This window comes from Rhipicephalus microplus, chromosome 7 (genome assembly GCF_043290135.1).
Source record: "Rhipicephalus microplus isolate Deutch F79 chromosome 7, USDA_Rmic, whole genome shotgun sequence".
Taxonomy (NCBI): Eukaryota; Metazoa; Arthropoda; class Arachnida; order Ixodida; family Ixodidae; genus Rhipicephalus; species Rhipicephalus microplus.
Window position 1 is genome coordinate 102,815,213 of NC_134706.1, and position 18,520 is coordinate 102,833,732.

General features: G+C 43.4%; 1 protein-coding gene across 1 annotated transcript in view; it reads left to right on the plus strand.

Annotated features, from left to right (window-relative positions):
* Positions 1-325: 325 nt before the first annotated feature.
* Positions 326-18,520, plus strand: part of LOC142767585 (uncharacterized) — an 82,213-nt gene continuing 64,018 nt past the window's right edge. The window contains exons 1-2 of the mRNA XM_075869550.1: positions 326-383; positions 3,589-3,686. Of these exons, the coding sequence (XP_075725665.1) occupies positions 343-383; positions 3,589-3,686 (139 nt within the window). The 5' untranslated portion in view covers positions 326-342. The remainder of the gene's footprint in view (positions 384-3,588; positions 3,687-18,520) is intronic.

Here is an 18,520-nt window from a genome sequence, read left to right on the forward strand (position 1 = left end):
TGGTCGTGATTGCCGCCGTTTGCACCTCGTTAACGTACTTCTGCCTGTCAACAGTCGGTGTCTGAAATCAACCTCGCACAGCAAGTTATTCTATCCCGCAGTGAAGCTCTGCTGCCAGGTGGTACATTCATTCGATTGTGTAGAAACTAAACATCATATATATTAGCTTTCACTTGCACTCTTATGCATTTGTGCTACCGATAAAACAGAAAAAGAAGCAAGCTCACCATGGGGTTTTAAGAACGATTGCACGATTCTTTTATTTTTTGATTCTACAATGCTATAAAAGGATTGCTGATATGCGTACTATTCAGTGTGGGGGGGCTGTTTTGGCGGAAAACGATGGTGACTCGACAGCAGAAAGTTCCTTCGCATTGTCATAGGTGAGCTTTTCACTTTAACATTGTAGCCAGTTTGCACAGCTTTTTATATTTTGTTAACATTAAGAATAATTTCTAGGCAACATTCTTGGAAAGCACCCTAAAATTTAGCCTGTGATGGTCCATAGAATGTTTTTCGTAGTCATTGTACTGTATTATAGTGATTTTGATCGAAGTGCGAATAAAATGAATTGGGTGAATATCGGACACAGCACCAGCAGTGAGAAAATTGGTGAACGCGTTTAAAGCACATGGTGTTCCATCGGCTCACCGAGAAGTATGGCCATGCTGCCAACCTCCTAATGGTCTGTGAAGAGGACCCTCTTTCAATAAAAAACGCTAGAAAAAAACACCGCCTTATCCACAAAGCAATTGAGGGTGAAGGCATATATATATATATATATATATATATATATATATATATATATATATATATATATTAAATATATATATATATATATACATATATATATGGGATATGGCACAACGGGAGCGTTGTCAATAAGGATAAATATATTTATTTCCCAACCGTTTCGGGAGGGGACCTCCCTTCATCAGGGGATGAGTTATACTGACATGAACTTCCTTGCTGCCGCGTCCCTCTCGCCTTGAAAGACGTTTGCGAGAGTGAGAGGGAACTGGAAGAAGGAAAAAAAGAGAGAAAAAAGACGAAAAAAGAAAGAACAGAAAGAAAGTAAAAAAAAGTAAAAAACAGGAAGAACCACTGTCAACACTGAAAACGAAGCCAACTGTCCGTCTACATCCACCTACGGTTCATATCACGTGCTGTTCAGTTCTTGGCGTGTGTCGGGCCACCCAAGATTGTCGCCGCGGTGCCGGGAGGGTCCGGGACGGCGTGCCTAAAGAAAGGGGTTTCCCCGTAATTGGTCGTTTGGTCGTTCGGCGGGCGGCGGGCGGTGTGTGTAAAGGAAAGGTTTCTCGTTAATGGGTCGGTCGGCTATTTACCTTTAATCTTCGTCCGTTTCCCTTCAACGGTCATGAAGTGGTAGGCGAACGTAAACACTTTGTATGTGCATGTGAAAAAAAAAGAAGAGGACAGTGTACACGTACGAGTCAGTCAGAAAAAAGCATGGTCTCCAGCTATCAATCTTTGTCACCAATTTTCTCCTGGCTTACTTCTCGGAGGCAGTTGAGTTTTCCGGGGTCCTCATTGATACCGGCTACTAATGTACGAAATTTGAAAATAAAATATGCCTCACGCTGTTCGCGCTCGCGTCTGTTTGAAAAACCGGACTGCAAAATAGTTACGCTAATATTTTTAAAACTGTGGTTTGGCAGGCGCAGATGTCTAGATAAAGGTAGCTTCGGCAGTGAAGTGGCGTGGTACCGGTGATTATTCTGACTGACTCGTACGTGTACACTGTCCTCTTCTTTTTTTTTTCACATGCACATACAAAGTGTTTACGTTCGCCTACCACTTCATGACCGTTGAAGGGAAACGGACGAAGATTAAAGGTAAATAGCCGACCGACCCATTAAGGAGAAACCTTTCCTTTACACACACCGCCCGCCGCCCGCCGAACGACCAAACGACCAATTACGGGGAAACCCCTTTCTTTAGGCACGCCGTCCCGGACCCTCCCGGCACCGCGGCGACAATCTTGGGTGGCCCGACACACGCCAAGAACTGAACAGCACGTGATATGAACCGTAGGTGGATGTAGACGGACAGTTGGCTTCGTTTTCAGTGTTGACAGTGGTTCTTTCTGTTTTTTACTTTTTTTTTCCTTTCTTTCTTTTCTTTCTTTTTTCGTCTTTTTTCTCTCTTTTTTTTCCTTCTTCCAGTTCCCTCTCACTCTCGCAAACGTCTTTCAAGGCGAGAGGGACGCGGCAGCAAGGAAGTTCATGTCAGTATAACTCATCCCCTGATGAAGGGAGGTCCCCTCCCGAAACTGTTGGGAAATAAATATATTTATCCTTGTTGACAACGCTCCCGTTGTGCCATATCCCATACCTTCACGAAGACTAACTGGCCCATTGAATTATTACTCCCACATACATATATATATATATATATATATACATATATATATATATGGTCGGGTGAATTTCATTGGATCCGGTTGAAAATGTGGTAGAAAAAGAGGTCGACAAACGTGCGAAAAGCACTAGTTTACTAACGTTTCGGCAGGTGGGCCTGCCTTCGTCGGGGTGAATAGTTACACATGGCACACAGGGCACATATATATATGTGCCCTGTGTGCCATGTGTAATCATTCACTCCGACGAAGGCAGGCCCACCTGTCGAAACGTTAGTAAAGTTAGTGTTTTTTCGCACGTTTGTTGACCTCTTTTTCTACCGTATATAAATATATATATAAGTATATATATATATATATATATATATATATATATATATATATATATATATATATATATATATATATATATATATATATATATATATATATATATTTGGATGCGTTATGCACATTGTATATACCTACGAGGTATTCTTTCCCAAAGTTCACAAAACGGCGTTCGTCGGTAAGCTCGGGGACTCACTTCCCATAAAAAACGTTTGCGCAGCAATGCATAAATTATGCAATATTATACATGTGATGCTATTTCACAAATTACAAGAGCGGTCCTCACAATTCGAAGAATATTTTTTTGAATAATATAACTTTATTATCACTAAAGTAAGTTGGTAAGAAATCATAATATTGTGCTGCGGGACGCGCGCCTGCAACGGGTCATCGAGGTATTTGACTTCAGGCGCCTGCTTGATCTCCTCATTGCTGATCTTCTCAATGTCTTGCATTTCCGCGAAGAGGTGGCTACAACGGCGAAAGTTCGTGATGTATGAGCCGGCCTTACACGCGGAGTTTCTTGACGAGACTTTTTCTGTAGGAAGACTTGTTGATGAGTCGCTACTTGATGTGTCCCTCAAAAGCATCGGTAGCGGGCAGTGTGTACAGTAGGCCTACTTCTCGAAATTTCAGCGTCTTGTTCTAGTATCTCGTAAAATTTCGGTGTTGTAGCTGCACCTCTCCACTTGAACGATATTGTTTAGGTGTTTGTCGGTTATATGCTGGACGTGTTGCTCATGCAATATTAATGTTATCTCTAAACGGGAATATATGTCAACCTGCTCTTCCAGCCTTAGAAGTTCAGCCATAGGCACTCTTATTCTAATTCTACTTCATTGCACATGTGTAAAATAACTTGTCTTTTTGTCGTGCAGATGCATTTCCGCAACAATGAGATGCACCCTTTTCTTATGTGCGGTGCTATGGAACTGTCTTACTCCCGTTTACACGCGTGTTACTTGTTGCCCGCAAGGTGCGTATTTTCTAGTTTGCAAAGCTAAGAGGCAATTCAGCACCCATGCATTACCTAAGATGTTCAACACCAAGTGGCGTTTTACTGGATGGAGTACTTTTATATCTACTGATATAAGACTCAATATTATTTAGTTTGTTTTTTTTTCAGTTTAGAGAACACATTTGAAAACATTTTCTCCGCTCACATCCCCAAGAGAGTGCTGGCAACTTTCCTTGAGGAAGTGAAAACTTGTCCAATATTTCACTCTCTTTTATGGAGTTCTGGGAACTATCTGCTGCACGGATTGGGCACATTCTCTCGACAGAACGCCTCTACTGTTGCGGAAAAATAGTCAATAAGCTTCCTCGCTAGAGTACAGCCACGCTTCTGAAGTAGATTTAATACTCTCTCACAGATTTATACCATCTGCTCAGGCTAGAGTGTGTGAACTACCTCCAAGAGTAGAAATAAACTTACTGCTAGGGCTTACAAATAAAAACAAAAAGTCAGGCATTTTTTACATATAAATAGTCAACATGCCGCAGAGATTGCTTGTAGCTTACGTCACAAATTTCTGCGAATCGTGCCGCTGACATCACTGTTGGGTAACGCACCCCTGTCACCGCTGTCAGGTATAGCGTGTTTCTCAGCTCTCGGCTGCAACTGCGCAGAGCTGATAGACGGAGCGGAAAAGGCTACTGTCAATTTAGGCAACATTTATGTACTGCATAAACTCAGATGTTTGGAGAGTGGCAAATAAACATCGCTGACATGGTGTTTTACTACGCATAGAGTTAGAAATGGACCTTTAGCAGGCCCGTGCCATATACCTGGCAAAGCCCGTGTATGGGGGACAATGTGATGCCGCTAGGGCGAAGCGGAGCATCACTTAGCGATCCCGCTCGACTTAAAGATGCTGCAGGCTCAACAATGATAGTGACCTCCTATGTGAAAAACAGAAAGGCCTGGCAGTGTAAGAAAAGGCATACAGAGGAGGGAGTAGAGAGTGAACGATGACGCCACATCAATTTACCGTCTTAATGACGTGACTCATATGGATAAACAGGCACCCAAGGAAAAGGAGAGAGCGTACGTTGTGGTCACCTATCACAAGAACCTAGCTACGCAGATTCCGGTGGTCCTCAGTGTAATTACCTCCGAGGACTCCTTCCGGAAGGTGAAACCAAATTGCATTGCATCTGGGATCAAGGCTGCTATCAATTAGAAATTAAAATCATCAAGAATCAGCAGAGACAGAAGTTCTTGTGCTGGAGTATGACCTTTGTACTCGGCAAACGAGTGCCTGTTGATTAGAAGTTTGGCTGGCTGGCCTGTGGATGTGATTCTACTCGAGTCTTACAAGAAGGATCTAACAAAGATAAGGGATGTTCCACTTGAATACAGCGATTCTGACCTGCTGGAGTATTTTGAAGATGTTGGAGTAACCTCAGTCACATGACAAAAGAGATACGCAAGAAATGAAGGTAGAGTTGCCACAATGCAGCCCGTACGCAATGTGATAATCCAGTTTAGGCACGACATGCCATTGCCAAAAAAAGATTCTCTCGGCTTTACGGTTCACACTGTTGAAGAATATATTAAGCCAGCTGTAAGGTGCAGCACCTTCAAGAGATATAGGCATATGACCAAGGCTTTCAAGGGAACCAAGAGATGCAAGGTACGCGCGGGCGCACATGATTACAAAGCATGCACCGCGAAGCGTCAACCTAAGTGTGCGAACTGTGCTTGACCACATACGGTGTCGTTTTTACGCTGTTCTCAAAACTGTTTGTCATCGGCTGCACAATGAGATGGAATTGTCAAAGCATATCTTAACATACAAAGAAGGTCAGCGCAAAATGCGGATATAGTCGAAGGTGTTCCTGCAGCACAAAGAAATCCAAAATAGTGGCGTCACGACTTTTACTCGTTAAGTATTAAAGCGCTCAACACCAAAACATCGCATTGGCGAAGAAGTCCCTGCCCAAGAACATGCTGTAGTGGTTCCTTCTGCCGGGCTTGACAGAGCAAAGGAGTAATTCACTACCAAAAAAAAAAGGGTTAAAGGAGCCTGTTGAGAAAAAAAGTCTTCAAGAAATGCGATCTCAACGGAGACAGCTGAAAGCGAGCAAGTCAATTTGGCAATTATCTTTCCAGCTGTTGCAGCGATTCTACGATGGCTGCCACAAGCAGGCTTTTAATCGAAAGTGCAATTCCTGCTAGATCTTGAGCATCTTATCTTGTAGTAATCATGGCTACCAGGCTGTCTAAATTGTGCAAAACAAGTAAAATAATCCAGTGAAACTGCAACAGTCGAAAAATAAGAGTGGAGATGTTTGAAAATTTGTCGCTTAGCAGGGGTTTTCAATTTGGTGTATTTATGAAACAAGAGTATCTTTAGCTTGTCTAATTATGTGGTGTACCAAGCAGAACGTGCTTGTGCAAAACGCAGGATAATGTTGTGTTTGAGACGCAATATTCCATCGACATTGGTGAATATTTCAGAAACAGATGCGTCAGAATTCGTTGGATACAAGGTCAAGTTTGGTAACGTTACTGCAACAGTCGTCAGTGCATGCGTGTACCCTAAAGCAAAATTTTCATACGCAGAGTTGGCTGCAGTGTGTAGATCTGATCATGATTACAAATGTTCATGTGATAATTTTAGCGCGCACCGTGAATTGTGGAGTAGTGAGCGTTCTGATGTAGGGAATCTGACCTAATAAAAATGCGCAAATACCACGGTTACGTTAAAATAAATGACGGTTGTTTGACGTACCTACGAGAGCATAGCTACAGCAGCGTGCTAGACATCACTGTATGCTTCACTGAATTAGCGTATGGAACGGACTGTACTACAGACACTGATACAAGGGGAAGTGACAACTGGCAGTATTCATATATCACCCAAAGTTGAAAAAAATGAGAGAGGACCACACAACAAGAATTACATATCTCACGATCTTTCCAGAACTACAGAGACAAAATCTTGAACCTTGCTATGACGCAGAAACGTAAGGATCGAAGACAAAACATTTCTATCAAAAACTACTCATGCAGAACCAGATCATGATGGGTATGCGGGTGTTGGGTATGAGCACTTTCGGGCAATACAAATATTATCTAAAAGAAGATGTCGCAAATCAGGATATTTAAAAGATTTTAAGGTCGCACAGAAAGTACAATCTGCAATGCATAACCAACTGCAAAAGCTTTCAACCAAAAGTTGGCAACATTTATTTGGCTCACTTTCTCCATTTACTTCGGCACCTCAACTGTGAAACTTGGTACGTGCCCTGCGACAGCCAGTAGCCAACTCGAGACCACTACAGGCTCTAGTGCTGACACGAGTAGTTAGCGAACGTGTGGTTGCCAAAGTACTATGCGATCTTACACCGATAAATGGATAAGCAATCCAAACTAGCAATTATAAATCCTCGGAAGTCAGCTTCGGGGGTTGCAACGAAGTTGTCTGCGGTGAGTTCACCAGATTTGGATGACAGCTTCACACCACACGAGCTCCAATAAGTTCCGTATTCAGTAAAGCGAACAAGTTCACCAGGACCAGATGGAGTTAAATACGCTGCACTTTCTAATTTGTGCGAAAAAGAAAAATTACACCTGTTGGAGATTTACAATAAACGTTGGCAAGAAGAAAAAGTTCCAGAAATCGGGAAGATATCAAAAGTAGTACCATTGCTATAGCCAGAAAAGAGCCCTATTCAGTGAATTCGTTTAGGCCGCTTAATTTGACAAGTAGTATTTAAAAAATGATGAAGAAAATTATCTGTGAACGACTTTTATGGTAGTAAAAGATGAAACAAACTGCTACGGTAATGCATAGCTGGCTTCAAAAGAGGTAGATGCACAATGAACTGCATATTGAACTTGATCACAATTGTTGAAAACCAACGTACACAAGAAAACGTCCCGGTCACTGTATTGCTTTATGTCCAATGAGCATACAACACAGTGAGTCACGTTCGCGTTGTGGAAGTCCAGGCATTCGACGAATTTAATGGCGAGATAGCGTGTTGGAGTTTTTGTAGTTACGCAGTAGGGCCCAATGTCAGAACATGTCGTCAACTAAGCAGAGCCACATGGCAGCGTGCTAAGCGCTATTCTCTTTAATGCAGGCATGGCGCTAGCTTGCGTGTAATCTTGCACCTAAATTTCGATGTTATGTATATGCTGATATAGTAAGCATATGAACAACTGGTCAATTGTTTTTGGTTATTTTCTAAAAAAAGAGGTATGGAACTGAGTCTGACTATAAAAGCCCTAACTCGGTTTGCAATAAAGACCTGGAGATCTCAAGATTATTCTGCGAAATCAGCCTATTCGAATGGTAAAAACTCATAGATCCACGGGACTGATTTTAGACCAGAGACTAACATGGTCGCCTCATGTCCGGTCCCTTAAACAAAAGTGAAAAAAGTCATTCGAATAGTCCGGCATCTGTGCGGGGCTAAATAGGGCACCGCGGTACTACAGAGTCGCTATTGTCCCTACAAGAAGCATGGACACGCCCCATCGTAAGTTACTCACTGCCTCGGCTGCACGGACATCCTGCCTCCACCAAATGGAGACCACTTGTTATTGGCAAGGAGCTTTAGGGTATGTCTGGGGTTGCCACAGTCAACTTCCAGAACTTTAGCGTATGCAGATGCTCGACAACCATATTTGGCAGTACTCCGAGATAACAAAAATATCTACGAATATTTCTTTACAATTTTCATGTATTATGAAAGTCATCCTTTATCTAGTGCACTTACACAATGAACTGCAACTTGACTACAGGATAGTGTATGATCAATCCAAGCCGTAGTGCCAGGATTTGACGAATGGAAACCTTCAAAATAACCTTGGACGCTGCCGCTTCTCAATGTTATTTGTGAAACAGATGGCGTATGGAAGAAAGCGGACTTGGCACCTCCAGTAGCGGCGCAGGTGGTGCTTCATCATTTTTATATGATGCTTAATAAAAACAAAGATACACACAGATGAATTATGTGCCGAAGAAACTTCAGCCTGTGCAGTCTTTATACCCGAAATTCAGAAAAAGAGCACGTACTTATTGCGCAAATATTCATCGACGACAGCAACGTTGGTGGCTATCTTCGAAGCAGTGTAGCTTATCTGCGAGAACTCTGTGCAACGAAAGTGGGTAATATGCAGCAATAGTGAACCTGCCTTTCAGCTAACCAGAAACGCTTTTTGCAACGAAAATGCGACGTCACTTTACAAAAAAGAGGAAACAGCACCGTGTATTCAGAAACGGTAAAATATGTCTTAGCGCAGGGTTAGAACATTCTATTCCAGTGGAGACTTAATCACATTGGAATAAAGAGAAATGAGGAGGCTAACAGCCCCGCCAAGAAAGAATTTAACGAAAGACGTGATTGCGCAATCCCTATGTCTGGAAAGGATATTGGGCATTTTATAACTCAAGGAGCTAACCATTGTTCGATGGAGAAGTGGTTTTTGTTACCCGTAAATTATAGAAATTAGGCCATTATAAAAATGCTCCACACAGAAACTTTTTCGTAGCAACAGATCTCCCATGACATTTAGAGACTTTGATTCACAGATTTCGATATAAAGTAGCATGTTGCCACGTTCCACTTCCCAAGTTTTGTTATCGTCCAAAAACACTACACAAAACTGCAGGAGCGGTTTGCGCTGAGAATAAACAGCTTCCTGCACAAAACACATCGGAATGCCATTGTGGTCGTGCGGAAGAAAACGTTTGTCATATTCTTTTGGAGTGTGTTATTACGCAAATATAAAGAAAAAACTAAGGAACAAACTAGCAAGTTTGGACAGATGGCCCTTTCGAATAAACAAATTACACGGGCCATGGCCTGGGATGCATCTTCAGAAAAAAACAAAATTGTCCACACAGGCGTTTTAGTGGATACAGGACTAGATAAGCGTCTATGATAGAGAGCCAGAAATTGATATATATGAAACGTGTTAGTGCATATACTGACAGTAAAAAAGTAAGATGGCGTGTGAACAGTTTATGACAGTATGAACTGCTGTCAGCAAACTGTGCATTGGCATGATAATACAACTGACTTCATTGTGCTAATATGTTTTTTTTGATAGTAAATTGTTAGGTACCGTTCAGTAATAGTCTCTTTTTCACTGTAGAGCCTATTAATATGGAGTAGCCGAAACGATATGAACCTCTTCACAGCAAATTAGTTAGAACACAACAGAACAGAACAGAGGTTTTATATATTCGGGACTTGAGCGGACAGTTTAGGAAGCTGCACTGAGGTGCGACATGAACCTGTGATGTCTTCGATTGCTTTTCGACGCTCTCGGATGCTGCTTCTCATTGCGCCGCTTGGTTGTTTTGTAGGCTTCAGGTATCCTTTGCGTCAGCAGCTTATAATCAGAAACCACCGCTGGTTGCGGGCTATGTTGCTCCCGTGGGCGAGGGGCTTGCCACGCGTTGCGTAAGACATGCGCAAGAGTTTCCGGTTATTGCGTAAGCTTGCTAAAATCGGGCTTGTGGGTGAAGGAGCTTGCCACACATTGCGTAAGGTGCCACCAGAGATCCTGAGAATCGCATAATCCCGGCTCAATCGCTGGTTTGGACGCTGTTTACATCAGATGATACTCACTCTGCATAAGCCCTGAATACTAAGTCTTTTAGTGCTAGATGCAGTGTAACTGGTTTTGAGAAAAATTAAACCTAGCAAGTGACTCAAAATCCATTATTTCAGGTATTTCTCTGCCTTACAATTTTCGGCCTCTGGGTCTGTACAGAAAACAAAGACGTCGTTCAATATATGAGCATAGGTTTTTGTTCAAAGCAACAATGATCAACCACGTTCATTGGCTCGAGATTTAGGAGAGCCAGTACTAGGCACAGAGAGAACGAAATATTTTTGTGTCGGTGGCTTCTTGCTTTATCTGATAGGCAAGCCACGTTCATATTTGTTCGAACTTCACGCACGTCTCGTATTTTAGGCCTGGGTCCAACAAAATTTCAAAGACCCATTCCTGTCAATAAATCAACGCCTAAAAACAACACCATCAGAAGAAAACGAAAACAAGTTGAATTAAAGGGAATCCAACTCTCGAGCTCTCAGTCGGGGACAGAAGCTGCCGGGCACACTATCCGCGTGCCAGGGTCACAATTTTCATTTCTTTATTACCTCTGAAGACAGCGAACTGAACAAAATAAAAAATATATCAAACATATTGCATTACAAACGAAACGTAAATTTTGACAGGTGTCAGAATATAAACGTTTTTCACATTCCTTGATTTGTAGAAGCCTTTGTGTTTCAAGAAATTTAGATGAAGTACAAAAGGTGTAATGTTCAACCAGGCTTGTTTTTAGACCAACAGCACGCATGGCCATATTACATTACGATGTACATTGCAGGCCAAGTAACATGTTGTCACTGGTGAGATAAAACAATAAGCCAGGAGTGGACGTCTGCTCCGGAATTATAAGAGCGAAAATGTTCTACTTTTCCACAAACGTCGCGGCGTCAGAGCGGGTAATTCCTAAATCTCATGTGCCATTACCCTGTCTCCCAAAGAAATATCGTCGCGAAGCCGCACAGTAAGTTGGATGAAACAAACGAAGGAGGCACTGTACATTGTAAAGACGTGTGTTGTTGCTCCAAATAAACCAATAGGTCACTATCAAGCAGGGTATAAAAGGAAAAAGAAGAAACAAGAAAAGAGAAAAGAGAAAGCAAAAGTACAGACGGTAAAATGTCTGTAAAATCTAAAGTGACTCAGCAGTCATGTCACAGGCAGAAAAGTATGTTTTATTCTTGTAACTTGAAAGAAAATAAATTGTGCAAGCCGACGGGAACATTTTAAGGTGCTCTCTGAAAGAACTTCGTTGTTTACTTCACTGAGTCACCGTAAAACCTTGTATGGTATGAAATAGTGACGGAGGAAATTTTCTGACTGGCCACGTTGTCGAATTGGGGTCCACAACTACACTTCGTCGCCTGGATTGAAGGTTACATCACAAGAATGAAGATTGTAGCGGCGTGCATCTGCAGAACGGTGACACAGAATACGGTGTCGAGCGAGTTAACGAGCTTCTTCAGCTCGTTGAAGCAGAAAGGGTGTGAAATTTGTACTTTCTTGGACTGCGGTGTCACAAGCAAATGCAACGTAAAGCAAGTTATTGTGGTCAACAGCTACATACATTTAGAGCATGTCTCCAATGATCTTTTAGTCGCTCAGTGAGTCCGTTTTTTGAGCAACCTCGCAGCAATTCCGATATTCCGTTGTGTTTTGGTGTTCCATGCACCTTAGCCTGACTCTTTCTGTATCCTCTCTGCGGATGAAATCGTGTCATGATATGTGAAGACAACATTTTAAGTGCCGTGATGGAGGACAATACATTTAACAAAAATGTCTCAGCTTTGCCATAATGATGAATCAGTGAGCGTGATAGCAACGAATTGGAAGGTAACGCGCAGAATGGCTAGAAAACTGAAACGTGCCCCACGCTGCTCACGCCTAAAACACGCACTAAACGTACTCTCAGGTACACAATAACCTAAAGAAGCGTCTCGGTTGTTACTTCGGTGCGTGTGAAAAGCGCTTTGCTGTATGTGAACAGGTTCACAGCCTCCCTTTTGACAAACGAAGGCTGTGCAACGATTGCACCAACTTTTGTGCACTCCACCACAACTACAACAAAATCATTTCAGCGTGCCCAAGACCAGTCAAGACGTATGATCCTCCCGAGAGATGATCGCGCGCGAGAGGTCGTGTACAGGTGCTTGCCTTTTAAACGCTGAAGGTAGTACATCTCGTTTTCTCAGTGGTTAACGCCTCGAATTCATGACGCGCAAGTCCCAGGTTCAACTCCTTGCATCGGAGGTTTATAATATGTGTATTATGTTACGGTGAGAGATGATTGTTCTAAAAGCGGTATGATGTATAGTTGAAGAAAGAGGGGATGGCACAGAACACAGACACTTTTTTCTCCTATTTCGACTTCTACTAAAGCCCCGTGTAATTTAACCCGTTGCAGACAATGCACACTGGGCAAGTTACTCAGTTTCGCGCGTAGTATGGCTTCAACCAGGCGGCATGTACGACGTCAGTTTTCCTGGAGTGATGGCCAAAAGATTCGAGGCATGTTATCACGCACGTAACGTCGCTAAGGCGTGACTAAACGGCAAAGAGACCTGTATAGTGGGCCAGACCAGAAATTTTTGATACTAGCCACGCTAGCGGCATGGAGTCCACAGCCATTCCATATCTCCATCACCGTACGACACATGTCGATGTCGCTCAACCTAGCGACCCTTTGAATGGTCTTGGGATGCAAAAGTTCAGAAACGAGCGATGCGTCGCGCCTCTTCTGCGCGACAGAGTGTCTCTGCAAGGCATGGGTTTTCATGCTCTATAAACAGGAGAATTGTGTCAAAGGTTTTACGTGGCTCACGGATGTTGACAAGATACAAAAGGCTAAATCTAATGGTATCTTGTAGCGCAGTGTTGTAGGCGTAGGTATTAAAAGGTAAAACTTCGTCCGACTTTTCTGCATGGAATTAACGTACATATCGAGAATGTTAATCAGCATCCTGTTGAAACGCTCAGTAAGACCAAAGGTCTTTGGATGGTATGACGGGGCGTGATGCAACTGGGAAACAGACTGGTGAACCAACTCTTCCACGACGCCGGCTACAAACCGCCGGCCACGATCGCTAATGATGGCACGAGGATGATGCCGGAGGATTATGTCGGAGGATGATGCTGGAGGATGATGTAGTGAAGCAGGAAGTCAAAAACGTGACCGTCTGTTGCAGCAGAGATCGCAGCGGTTTCCGCTTGCCGAGTGAGGTGGCCTACCCAGACTTTAAACTAGTGGTTCCAAGTGATGAATGGTGGAAAAGGGCTTGTCAAGTCATTTCCGAAGACCTCAAAAGGAAAAAATAGAGGTAGCTTGGAATGGAGAAATCCTGGCGGCACACTTGTTGGACTGTTGTACCATTGACAATGCTCACAGCTGGTCACGTAATTAGCTGTATCCTGACGCATTCGGAGCCCCTGGCGGCACACTTGTTGGACTGTTGTACCATTGAGAATGCTCACAGCTGGTCACGTAATTAGCTGTATCCTGACGCATTCGGAGCCAGTAGAAATGGTTCAGTGCGCGGTGATAGATCTTTGCAAACCCCATATGGCCAGCTGTCGAATCATCGTGCATAGCTTGCAGAACGTTGGGTCACAAATATTTGGGGACCACCAAAAGTATGAGGGCCCCCTTTGGAGCTTTTGCTTGTTAAGAATGCCATCCTGAACGAGGAATGGGGCTTGAAGTGGTTTATTGACGGTAGATGAGAAAAAAAGGAGCCAGACTACGGCCTTCGTGTTGTTTTTGACGGAACTTTTTCAATTATGGAAAACGTGAGTCAAGAGTCTTTCTAAATGTTGGCGTCGCATTCAGTCGTGGGAAGGAGAAGTCACGATAGGACGTACGCGTGACGGCAGCAACTCTTGAAGCATACAGCAAAGTCATAATTTTGAAAACGGAGTGCCCACCGTGCAAGACGACCGGTCGCATTTCAAAGACTCGTGAGCCATCAAAGTGAGTGGTGGTCTGTGACGATGCAGATCCGGCGGCCATAGATATACAGGCAAAACTTGTGCACGGCGAAGACAGCTGCCACACATTCTCGCTCTGGAACTGTGTGATTGTGCTCAGCTTTACTCAAAAAATTGCTCACGTAGGCGATGAGATGTTCGGTGGTGCCGTGACGCTGAGCTAATACTGCGCCTATACAGAGTTCGCTGGTGTCACTGTGCACTTCAGTTGAGGATGATGCGTCGAAATGACAAAAAACAGTCCCAGAAGTGAGTAGAAGCTTTAGCTGAAAAAACAATGACTCGAAATCTTTTGTACACATGAAGGGTATGTCTTTGTTGAGCAGATGAGTAAGTGGACCAGCAACATCTGCAAAGCTAGGAGAAAAACGCCGGAAATTTAACACAGGCCCAGGAGGCTTCGGAGTTCTCGTAGCGAACGTAGTTGAGAGAAAGTGCTGACCGCGGTGATTTTCTGGGGAGCAGGCCGAACGCCATGTTTGTCTACGAGATGGCTAAGAACAAGACTTTCACGCTAACCAAAATGGCACTTTTTTAATTCAAGATAAATGCTGCTTTTCAAGGCACATCAGAAGGACATCAAGTCGACAATTTCGTTTTAGAACGTGCTGCCAAAGATTACGACGTAATCAAGATAGAAATGACATGTTCCACAATTGAAGCCCCGGAGAACTGTGTGCGAGCGCTAAAACGTGGATGAAACCTTACACAGACCAAAAGGCATGACGGTATATTCAAAAAAATGTTCTGTAGTTATAAACGCCATTTTCTTCTTTAGCAGCAGATTGCATGACAATTTGCCAAAAAACATATCCTAAGTATATGGATGAAAAACAGGAAGCAGAGTGCAAACAATAAATAACACCATCGAGGCAGGGAAGCGGATATTCGTCTTGGCGAATATCGGCTGGGATATTCGTCTTCTGGCGGCTCAACTCGGTTGAGCCGCCAGAAATCTACACAGAATCTCGGGACAAGTATAACTGGTGGGGCTCCAGGGACTAGAGCTGTATAACTTTCTTGGACAGCATTTCTTCCACCTGCTGAGCCATAACTTTACTCTCAGGCGGAGGTACTTTTTATTGTTTATGACGATTGAGATGGGCGGAACGAGTATCACTCGGATCACGAGTGCGTAAAGGTGGTGCAGAAATTCTGGTAATATTCAGGGTGAAGTCAAAAACAGATGCATGGTTAGAGACCATCCGAACTAACGCTTGTCTCTTCTCTGGCAATAGTGACTTATTCACGATACACTTGATTATGTCATCACTAGGACAAGCCACTTCAGACGCATTTTCTTTTTTCCTCTCGTTGCTAAGGACTGCAATGTTAAAGTTGCTCCTGACGTTGAGTTCAAGCACAGCCAGCCCCGATCCACCAAGCAGTACAATAGGTTCAAAAGAGGAAGTGACCACCCATACCAAGGCTATGCGACTACTTAGGAAATCACGCAATGTGGTAGAACCACATCCTTCTTCGCAAAGCTCAGCTGGATTGGGTGAACTATATTATCAACTTTATCTGCTATATACCCGTGGGCTCTTAACGAACACCAGACAGTAAAACATCACTGGCTGCACATACGTGTACTTATACGAATAAGAATGCTGACGTTGACGGCAAGATCCAGCCGAGAACGTTCATGTAATTGCTATCGCAATAAAAAGTTGACGACGTCCAATGCGGTAGCTTTTGGTATTGCCTTCGTTTCGCGGTATCGGGATACGTAATCTGCAGTGATCCCAATCCATTTGTTTTCAGATGAAGACATGGAAATGAACCAAGAAAATTTATGCCGGCCTGATGAAATAACGCCTTCAGTGTCATTATTGTGCGTAGGAGTCCTGTTGGTCGTACAGGTGGAAACTTACGTCGTTCGTCGTCACGACATATTCGAACGTAGTGCTTCCTCGTTTTTGCGAGACTTGGGTAATAGAAGAAACGACGAATTAGTTCCGACGTTCGTGTGTAGCCAAGATGTTCGGAGGATGGTTTGTTTCGGAAAACACCTAATACTTCATCACTGAGTGCGGTTGGCAAAACTAGTAGATAAGTATATGGCGTATTGTCGAATTTCTTCTTGTAATTTCTTCATGCCGAAAACAAAAGAACGGAAGTGACTGAGCGAAACTGCAAGGAAAGATGCATTCGCTCTCTTCTTGGTATTGAATGAGCGGACTGAGCTCAAAGTTGTCACGCTGTTGCATAGCCAGGCTGGGTACTGACACGGCTGAAGGAAAGCATTGTACTCTTCATATATAGTGTTGTAAATATTCACTGGTGTGCGTGAAAGACTGTCAGCGTCGGCAGTGAAAGTCTTCATCGCACTATGCGTTCTGAGGGGTCTTTCGGGTGGGCGAGCCAACACAAAGAATGGTGGTCGCAGACTAGCCTGAATTGACGGCAATTCGGGGTAGTCAGCGGACAGGGTGGCCGTGCGCACAGTGCGGCCATAAAAGCAAGGTCGAAACTTTGCTACGGCCCACACAACTGCTAAGCATTATTTATTTGCTGCAGAACACTTTTTCTCAACAGGTTACAACGTTTTGCTTGCATATGCAATCACGCGCTTTACGCAGTTATGCTACGGAAGCAAAACAGCACCTTGGGCGTTGCTGGTGTCTGTGAGCAGCTCCGTGTGAGCAGTCTTGTCAAAATGACCGAGATGGTGTCTGCTAAAGGTCCCAGAGTGTCGAAGTCATAGTGCTGATCTGGTCGCCAAACAAGCTGGATACACTCTTTCGTGAGTTCATTGAGAGCCCCAGAAATAACCGTAGGTTGCGTTTATTTCTTGGCACAGAAAGTGGGGCACCAGTGTTGGTTTTTTCCAGGTTGAGGGTGGAGACCGGCATGACTCCCGACGTCGCCAAGAAATTTTAGTTCTGAGAGAAAACGACACTTTTCAGGCTTTATAAAGAGTAGAACTTTTCAAATTGCATGAAGAACTGTCTGAAGATACTGGACGTGTTGCGCAAACGTGTCTGTGAAAACCACTACGTCGTCAAGGTACACAAGACATAATCTTTAACTGAGTCACGCGAGAAGTGTCCATTGTCTTTTGGAAAGGTGCTTGCTCTGAGCATAGACCGAAAGGCACGACCTTAAACTCGTAGAGGCCGTCAGGAGTGATAACATCTGTATTTTCGCGGTCATGATCGTGAACTGTGACTTGTCAATAGCCCTACGTAAATCTAGAAGAGACCTTGTGTGGTTCTGGACCTCCCAGCGAAAACATGGCTTATGACAGAAATTTTTAGCGCGCCTATGTCGGCCCAGCCGTTACCGTAAATGACTTGAATGACGTTACCTACATAGTGGCGCGCTTGACGTGATCTGGTCGTCGTTCAAGCCAAACACACCTGGCGCACGTATCTCTTTTCAAGAATTTCCATCCCCATCTCTGCTAGTGATTTCACTTGCCCAGCGAGCTTCATCTGCGAACCGGTGAATGATACGATATGAGCCATGTCATGGTAAGGCGAGGAAAATAAAGGGTTTGTTTGTCCCATATTCGCGGTGAATAAACATAGTTACACTCAAGTTTCGCGTAACACAATATATATATATATATATATATATATATATATATATATATATATATATATATATATATATATATATATATATATAACTGAAACTTGAACTTGAACTTATGGGACACTTTAGTGCAAAAGTAGGGAAGAAACAAAAGGCTGGACCCCAGCGAGAAGGGAATTTCGTCATCGGCACTAGAAATTCCGGAGGGGAGCTACCAGTAGAATTCACATAACGCAACAATTTACGGATTTTGAATACCTTTTACCGAAAGCGAGAAGGCCGTAAGTTAACATGAAGAAGTCCTAACGGCGAAATAAAGAACGAAATAGACTTTGCGCTGAGTTCACACCCAGGCATCGAGCAGGATGTGGAAGTGCTTCGCAACGTGCGATGCCTACGCGAGGACCATATATTGTTATGGTCCGAAATTCTTCTTGACGTGAAGAAGAAACGACAGAAACTGATATGAAAGATGCCAATCAACAAGCTAGCACTGAGAGGGAAAGTACAGGAATTGAGAGCCTCACTTCGAAACGAGTACTCGGCTCTTATCGAGGAAAACAGCCTTAGCGTAGACACAATGAATAATAATCAGACGATTTCTATTACGGAGTGTGCAGTGGATGTTAGAGATACGGTAGTTGGACAGGACACTGGCAAGCTGTTCCAGGAAACAAAGAATCTCATTAAGAAGCATTGAAGCA